This window comes from Takifugu flavidus, chromosome 16, assembly GCF_003711565.1.
Source record: "Takifugu flavidus isolate HTHZ2018 chromosome 16, ASM371156v2, whole genome shotgun sequence".
Taxonomy (NCBI): Eukaryota; Metazoa; Chordata; class Actinopteri; order Tetraodontiformes; family Tetraodontidae; genus Takifugu; species Takifugu flavidus.
Genome location: NC_079535.1, coordinates 446106 through 455049, shown reverse-complemented (window position 1 = coordinate 455049; position 8944 = coordinate 446106). Strand labels below are relative to the sequence as shown.

The following is an 8944-nucleotide window of genomic DNA, read 5'->3' as shown; positions in this document are numbered from 1 at the left end:
CCACACTCATCCTTCAGGTCAGTTTCCTCCCCGTAAAACAAAAACATCCTGTCACATGACATGAGTGATGCCATTATTATTCATTCTATCCTATTCACTCAGCTTCAATAGATGGAATAAAGGATGGGGAAAAACCTAACAAAATGATTCACCTGATTCCTTTCACGAAGAATATAAATACGTAGCACTCCGAGGAAACCTCAAGCTACTGTTGGAGCACCTGTGTATCTGTTCTAAGTCCCCAAACAGCCAAATCCACGTTGGTTCATTCCTTTTCCTCCAAAATCGGTTTATTTTGTGATTACTTACAGCCAAGGCAGAAAAAAGAAACACGTTTCACAATTACAGGGACAAAATTGGTGAAGACCATCATTTCAATTTTGACTGTAAAATAATAATAATATTTTTTTTTTTTTAAATCCCACTTTGCAAATAACACACAGATGTACATATACAGTACATACATGTACACATACAAACATATAGATGCGTTTGTATGCGTATATATGTATATATGAACGCATTTATACGTACAACTATAAATAGATGCACGGATAAATGTATGTACTTTTTTTTTTAAAAAGGAGTAAAACACATTTTCTTATCGCAACAAAATCCTTTTCTACATTATATTTCCATTTTTTCTGAATTGTTTTGTGTCTATTATTTAATATTTTTGATGATATGTTTGATATTGTAAGGAGTCTCTTGAAGAACATCGTCGTTTTCTTTCGTACCAAAATGTGCGTACATTTTTCCAAGACCTGGTAAATTATCATCATCTCATCTCTTTCTGAGTGAGAGACATAGACATGTACAGAGAGAGAGACAGAGACATCCCAAGTTTTGGAGCCTTCCATTAAAACAAGATTCAGTGTAGCATATAGATCTATATGAAGTTGGACTGTGTGTGAACATAAATCTGATGATCTATCTGATAATTTCGCTACTTTAATGTACACGTGTGTGTTTTGTCCTCTACACAGAAGTCACAAACAACAGTAAAGTTTTAACGATGGTGATGTTGGTGGAATGTTCATTAATCAGATCTGTATCAGTCGCTGGGAATGTTTCTCAACTTTAAATAAAGAATTTCTTCAGCAGGATCATTTCTAAGCATCTGCAATATCTGCATGTGCACGCAAGCATGTGCGAATTAGAGCCAGCTAATTGTAGCTCTGGTGTGACCCAAGTAGGGATCTGCTGTTGGTCTGGTGAGGCTGTTGTAGAAGGCACAACTTGAGCAAATTATTCAGATATTTGATGTCCTTTAGTGGCCTCTCACAAGTGCCAGAGAAGAGCGTTTTATAACCTGAGATAGTCCGTTTCTCCTCCTCATCTTGAAGCACGAAGCTGGCGTTCCACCAAAACAGGGCACTAGGGCTGCATGCGCTGTAGGATTTATGCATTTATCAATGTGAGAAGATGAAAGGCTGCGCAGAGGCAGAGGGAGAAGCGAACAGCTGTCGGCAGGTTGAGGGACCTGGCTGGTAGAAGATGGTTAAGCCCACAGCAGGTTTCTGATCCTTGGCATCGCCCTTCCTTATTTTAGAGTCACCATCACTTCTGCTTTTATCGAATTATCATCACACGTCACACTAACATCGTCACACGTCACACTAACATCTGTACATGTTGTAGCACTAAAGGATTGTTGTTCGCATGGCATCATCACACCTGTGGATTAGCGTCTGCTCACTCAGCATTGCTCTCAAGCTAAATATTGGATCGAACTTTTCTCTTCCAGAAATATATGTTGAATATACATTGTCTCACGGGCAGTGGCCATCAATGGGTAAAAAACAACAGCTGGGGAAAAGGACTCATCTGGGTTTTCAGAAACCAAAACAACACTACATGAACAATTTTTGTTTGTTTTAAAAACGCACCTGCGTGTACCAAATGTCAATAAATAAACAATATTGCACAGTTAAAGGCCAACTTGTTCAAAAACTCGAATGGCAGATTTAGCTATTTAAAAAAGAGACCTCTATGAGGTTAGATGGTTTCGATTGCCTTTGAGACCGTGTTTAAATATTTCCACACAATTTTTCCACGCAAAGTTTCATAAAAATTCATCAAAATTCACATTTTACAAAAGGGCCTCCAGCTGCCCTTCCACACCATATGGGACATGTGGAGTTGAAAAAGAGGGAACTGGTTTACACCATCTGTGCTTGTTCCAGTTTGATGTCATTGGTCATCAAATGTTCTCCATGCCACTTTTTCATGTGTTTCTCCAGAGTGCTGTACACGCTGAACGGCATTTGGCAAATGTCACAACGATAGACCTCCTTACCAAGCTGGCCATGCGTCTTCATGTGGCGCGTTAGCTTTGAGCTCTGGGCACACGCGTAGTTGCACAGCTCACACTTGTAGGGCCTCTCACCCGTGTGACTGCGTCGGTGCACTGTCAGGTTGCTGCAGTTTTTAAAAACTTTGCCACAGAACTCGCAGGTGTCAGACCGCCGGCTGTCCTTTGAGCTGGGTCTGCCAGGACCTCCGCTCAGGTGAGGCGTGCTGCCTCCACTTGCGGTCCCACTACTACGGCCCGACAAGCCACCGTCCATCAGGTCTCCTGGGGGCGTGGAGAAGCGCAGGCTTCCATTTTCAGAGGAGTGCTCCGATGAAGTGCCGAAGGGAGATTGTCTCGAGTCACTGAAGCCTAGAAAAGGGTCTTTTATGAAATGGCGAGAGGCAGCATAGCCCACTAACCACTGGGAGTAGACATTTTCAGAGGGTATGAGGGGTGCCGGGGAACCATCCCCGTCCTTCTCTGTCTTTATCCTCTTACTCATGGAGTTAGCCAGGCCAGAACCAGCGACGGAAGCGGGTTTGTGGGGAAATAAGCTTGGAAGAGAATCATCTGATCCGCTGTTCCTGCCATTAACAATTGTCCTTTCCGGTCTGTGGCGGTCCGTCTCCTCGGGCACCGAATCCTCGTCCGCTGTGTCCTGTCGGTGTTCTGAGCAGCTCTTGGACAAGTCCGTCCGGCCACGATTGTCAACTATCAAACTGTTATAATGTTGAATGGAATTAAGACCCCGAGCTCCCATCATTTTTTCAAAAGTGAATGATGACTTCTCCTCAGATAGCTGTTTGGAGCCGTTCTCCCTGTTCCGGTATAATTCGGACTCCATGCTAAAGTTTGATTCTGGTCGACTCTCACTCTCTAGTTCCTCTTCCTCCTCTTCTTCCTCTTCGTTTCCTTCTACCTGGAAGTCACCACCGTGGTTCTTCATGCGCTCACTTGTGCCTGGCTCGGGGGAACTTGTAGTTGATAGTCCATCATCCGAACGCCCAGTCAGTGAACCAGGCTTGTGCATGTGGGTCTTCATGTGGCGTTTCAGCTTACTCGCCTGAGAACATGCATGGTCACACAGCTGGCACTTGTAGGGTTTCTCTCCGGTGTGGCTTCGGCGATGCACAACCAAGTTGCTTTGGAACTTAAATGTCTTACCACAGAACTCACAGGATTTGACTTTGTTCTGCATCTGTGGAGGGCTAGTGCTGTTTGCGGGAGCCGGTGGTAAGGGAGGAGTGCACACAAAGGGTGACTTTGGCCCAATTTGAAAGGTGTTGGGGTTGAGTAATCGGTGAATATGGTTGGCCCTGCCTGGCGACAGCGGCGGTGTTGTACTGTTGCTATTACCCGCCAATTCACGTAACCTCCTGGAGAAGTCCATGGAGTGGGACTCCATGGACACGGGCGCGAGACGCATCACCTTTTCAAAGGCACTTGGGTGCTGTGAGATGAGACCCATTTCTTCTGTGCTAAGGCATTCTAGCCTATGGGAGTCCAGGTGGTGGCGGGCAGGGGGGCTAACAAATGCAGGCATGTTGGGCAGTCGGTTCTCGATAAAAGCAGAGGCAGGCTCTCGAGTCACTGGGCCTGTCATTCTTAAGAGCTGGAAAGGGTTGTTTTCCCCCAGAAAGTTGATGAGGGGGGGATGAGGGATGCAGTCATTGCCCATGGGTGGAGGCATGGTGATGCGTGGAGTTAGGGCTGCGCTCGAGGGATCTGACTCCAGGTATATGCGAATGCCATGCGTGTTTTGAGCATGCTGTAGCAGGAACCAGGCATTGGAAAACATCTGCTTACACGTGGTGCAGATATAACTGGAGGGCTCATCCCTCTGACCTGAAATAAACACAGAAAAAGGTTTTGGATTCAGAGAAGGACCCTTTGGAGCAGTCTTGGTGGCATAGGTGTTGTTTCTGTCAATCTTTAGCCACTGTCACGGGGTAAGATGGAATGAATGTACTTTCATTAACACAAAAGGTCAAAGCTGGTTTCCTGTCTCAGGACTCTGACACAAGTGTCTCTGCTCTCTCGTCCAGCAGGTTCCTCTGAACTGGGATCAGATCGCCCCTGGTGCCCCTGCCCAACAACTCCATTATCAGTAAGTGTGACAATAGTAGAAGCAATCTGCATCTTCCTCCTCCCTTCTTTTTTCTCTCACACACTGTGCCTCCTGACCGTCCTTCAGACAAAATCCAATCCCCAACTTTTGACCATCACACATGTTTTAGGCCATTAAAATAACAAAAGCATTAGCATTGAGACCTGTATGAATCAACTGGGATTAGAGCCAGGACAATGAGGACTGGACATGCATCCGTTCAGCTCCCTGTGAGCACAATCAAGATCATTCAGGGTTTAAAGCTCCTCCTCCGAGTGCTCTCCAGGCTCCTTCCCTGCAAGACGTACCTGAACTCGCTTTGATAGGAATCAGATAAGAGAGTGAGAGAGGTGTTATCTGCTTTAAGAGTACTTAAATGTGTCCTGCAGGACAACAGACAGCAGGTGGCCCTGTGACTGCTCCTACAGGCTCCAGAGAGCATCTGTGGCATCTTCTGCCTCCCTCAGAACATGTTTGTTCATTAACTATCCCTTTTCAGATCAACACCCTTGATTTTGTATTGCTACTTTAGCTCATACGGGATCAATAGAGCAGCTTGTAAAACAATCACTAGTCCACACTCAAAAGTTCAACTAAACTGTGACAGACAGACAGACAGACAGACAGACAGACAGGCAGGCAGGCAGGCAGGCAGGCAGGCAGACAGACACTGCTCTACCTTCAGGTGTATTTTCTTGCTTTGGGCAAAGGCCCTTGGTCGGCGTGGTCTCCTGCTCAGGTGTCACCTGGATTCCCACTTCCACCGGCTCCACAACCTTCTTCGGCTTCCTTGGCTGCTGGCTGTGCTGGAGAGTCTGCAGAGGTGCTCTTCCTCCTCCTCCTCTTCCTCCTCCTCCCGGCTCTTCCATCTTTTCACAACAGTCGGCAGGCAGCAGTCCTGTTTGGCATTGCTTCTTCTTGTGTTCAATGAAGAGGAGGATTTCACCCAGTGGAAGGGTCATCTGACACTGGCCGCAGGTCAGCAAGTCATGGTCGCTGTGCAGGCCAGGCGGGAGAGAATGGGCCGGACTAAGCTCCAAAATGTGTGGATGAACGCCCAAGGTGCCAAGCAATGCTGGAGTATGGGGGGGCTTAACCTCCACTGTCCAATCAAAAAACAAGGAAAGAACAAAAATGTTAATTCACACTCATTTGTCAATCATTACAAAGGTCAAACTCACATGCAGATGATGGCGCAAGTGACATGGTGCTGCTAACATGGTGGCCATTCGGGCTTTAGCTGCTAACTACCTCTTCTCAACGTATACAAGAAATCTTCTCAAGACGTCACCACAATAGATTTAAACAAGAATAGTTTTGTATAAATCTGCATAAACCTTTTAGAAACCTTCAGAAACCTTTTAGAAACCTCCAGAAACCTTTTAGAAATGTCCAGAAACCTTTTAGAAACCCCCAGAAACCTTTTAGAATCCTCCAGAAACATTTTAGAAACCTTCAGAAACCTTCAGAATCCTTTTACAATCCTCCAGAAACCTGCAGAAACCTACAGAAGCCTTTTAGAAACCCGCAGAAACTTTTTAGAAACCTTCAGAAACCTTCGGGTGAGCAAAGCCAGACGAGCATCTCTGTTGAATCTGTCACAACACAGATGACAGAAAAGCACCACTGGTGATTTTATTTTATCATGGGCCTGACAATGGAACACCTGATTTGACTGAGGGCAACAATAAGAGTCACTCGTGTGGATAAATGCAACTTTTTAAGTAAGCAAGGCAAACCTGAATGTCCCTGCGCACACTAACACACACTCACACAAACACACACACACACACAGATGAAAGAAAGAAAGAAAGAAAGAAAGAAAGAAAGAAAGAAAGAAAGAAAGAAAGAAGAAAGAAAGAAAGGGGAAGAGAAAAAAGAAAAAGACAAAGAGAGTCAAAGTGGAGGGGTCAATATGATGCTTCATATTCACCAAAATACCACAAAGTGTGTTTGTGTGTGCGTGTGTGTGTTATAGCATATTTACAATGAGTTGAGGTTTGGGGCCACGTGTTATAGTGGTAGTAATCTTAAAGGTACTTTAAAAAACTATTTGGGGAAAAAATAAGAATTTTAAGATAAGTCAAAGTGTCTCTAGTATTACTAATTAGAAGAATCTAAGAAGAGAACATCTTCTCCTTCTGCTCTTCTACAAAATACCCCTAAATTTATATTTTTGTATATCAAATTCAGTTCAACAATCAGTCGCTGTACAAACACTTCAAAGTGATATTATAAAATGTAATAGAAATAATCATAATCATGTGGAAGAATTGCAATGATAATTACTGGATAACTAACTTGGAAATAAAAGAGAAAAGCTAGTTGTGACATTTGGTTAGAAAATTTTTGAAGCTTAAAAATAAACCTGGTCAAAGAAGCAAAAAGCAAGCGAGTAATAAATGACATCAGTAAAATAATGCAGACTTTTTACTTCTATGTAGTCACAAAAGTGTGTGTGTGTGTGTGTGTGTGTGTGTGTGTGTGTTGTGTGTGTGTGTGTGTGTGTGTGTGTGTGTGTGTGTGTGTGTGTGTGTGTGGTATGTTGCAAGATGAAGGAAGAAAAAGCCCTTAAGAAGGAGCAGGTCAATAGTGGAGTTGTGACTGAGAAGGCGCGCAGCATGAGAAGGCGTGAGAGGGCAGCGTGCAGGTGTTGAGGCGACTCTGGGGTGTCAGGACCTCCAAGATTCAGCCCACAGCTGCACCAATCTGCACATCTGCACATGTTTAAATCTAAAGATCGACCATTCCTACCAATTAACACCAATTTCAAATCTAGAAGCGGCTGAGAGCCGAGCGGGAGCACAAGAGGGTTCAAATAAATGAATAAATGACGGAGTTCGGAAGGTTGCTGGAGGGTTTCAGAGGCTCGGAATTACAATCCGATCTCACTCTGGAAATACTTTGTGTTCCTAAAGAGAAAAAATAAAATAAAAATCCGGAAAATTTTGTATTTATAAAGATTTATTCTAAACGGGAATGTCCGCTTTTTTACGGTGTTAAAACATTCCAAATGTAATAGAGGAAAACTAAAGGAAAAAATGAGATTAAAAAACCCACCTCAAAACAATTGAAAGGAAAAAAAATACAGTTTTTTTAAATGTTTTAAATCGGGTCTCAAACGTAAAAATACGGATCGATCGTGATCGTAAAGAGGCCTGAAAGATTTAAACAAATGAAAATATAACGATTGTTGTCATTTTCAGAATTGAAACTGGAGGAAAGCGCATTTCCCCCCCTCTTAAACCAGCAAAGGAGCAATAATTAGTGTAGATTATTGGTGTTTTAATCCCCGCTGTAGTCAATCAGTCAACACGGACACTCAAAGCCGGACAGACGGACAAACTTTGGCTGCACGTGCGCCACCGTCGGGCTGTGCGCGCCTCTCGCCGGTGAAAGCTTCGGGTTCGGGAGCGCGGTGCGAAGACTCACCGGTGGTCTCTCTCCGGGACAGGTGCTGCGGGTTCCCCTGCTTGCGTCGGGACATCGCCCCGGCGTTCACATGAGCATCGCCCGGAGAGCGCTGCTGCAGGCTCGGCTCTCCTCCTCGGCTGACCCGGAGTCACCTGGATGTTGACCTCCAGCGACACTCTGATCTGTCTCGGCTCACGCAGACTCGGCCGTGGAAGTGGCGCCTGCGCGCTCGCCGCTTTGGCCGTCGCGCAGCTCCACTCGCACTTTAAAGCCAAAGAATGTCTCCTCCTCTTGATGCCGGGAGTTGAAGGGACGGACGGGAACTGTCGGCTTTTCGCGACCGTCTCCGCGTCCTCGTCGGTCCAACGCGCGTTGCTCTTCACCTGTCGGACCTGCTCGGGCCTCAAGGTGCGTCAAAGCTGCAGCTGAAGCTCTTCTCGGGTGATGGAGGCGCGGGAGGCGCGTCCACAGCAGCCGGGCGCAGTGTCCTGCGGTTGGAGTCAGAAGACAGCGCTCTCGGGACAGCTGTCCTCGCCTGTGTGCGTGACAATTGCTGAGTCCCGCATCTCTGGGCAGCGCGCGGCTTTGTGCGGTTCTGTGGCTTCTTCAGGGGCACAAAACTCAAGTTCAAGTGCGGACGTGACGTTCAGGCTGCTGAGGAGGAGAGTGGCGCGGACTGGGGGCGACTAGTGGCGGCTTCCACACGCACAGACGCACACACACTAACTCATGATGCGACCTGGGGTCATCAGCGCTGCGTGTACATCTCTGGCAGTTTCTGTATTTTCTTGAACCACAATTATTCAGTTACTATTAGCAATGATTCTGTTCTATTCAACCTGTTTCATAAAGAGCAACACGATTCATTTCGCATCACTGTGGCTGATCGAGGTTTCGGCCATTTTAGCCTTAAATTTCACACACAGATTATTGGATTTTCTTTTATGCTTCAGTATCTCTTAGATTCAGTTCTACATAAGATGGTTAGTGGGAGAGAAAACAGCATGTCCTCAAATGATACATACAATGAGATTATCAGACCAACCTGGACACACGTGTCTCCAGGAAGTGGAGCTTCACTCAGAACCTCCACATTCTCAAGGCAAAGAGCTGAACCGGCGTCAGGC

The 8944-nt window shown here is 45.6% G+C and overlaps 1 protein-coding gene across 1 annotated transcript; it reads right to left on the bottom strand.

Annotated features, from left to right (window-relative positions):
• Positions 1-268: 268 nt before the first annotated feature.
• Positions 269-8676, bottom strand: bcl11ba (BCL11 transcription factor B a). Its single transcript, XM_057058845.1, has 3 exons — positions 7836-8676; positions 5083-5505; positions 269-4141 (listed from the first exon to the last, which is right to left on the bottom strand). The coding sequence occupies exons 1-3, from the start codon at positions 7888-7890 to the stop codon at positions 2163-2165; spliced, it is 2457 nt and encodes an 818-aa protein (XP_056914825.1). The 5' UTR covers positions 7891-8676; the 3' UTR covers positions 269-2162.
• Between the last annotated feature and the right edge of the window lie 268 nt (positions 8677-8944).

Bases quoted from the DNA above. Each gene is read 5' to 3' on its own strand.
- bcl11ba (XM_057058845.1), bottom strand. From the start codon at position 7,890: ATGTCCCGACGCAAGCAGGGGAACCCGCAGCACCTGTCCCGGAGAGAG. The intron at 5,506-7,835 runs GTGAGTCTTCGC...TTGATTGGACAG, and splicing joins GTCCCGGAGAGAGACCACCG to TGGAGGTTAAGCCCCCCCAT. The intron at 4,142-5,082 runs GTAGAGCAGTGT...TGTTTATTTCAG, and splicing joins GCAAGAAAATACACCTGAAG to GTCAGAGGGATGAGCCCTCC.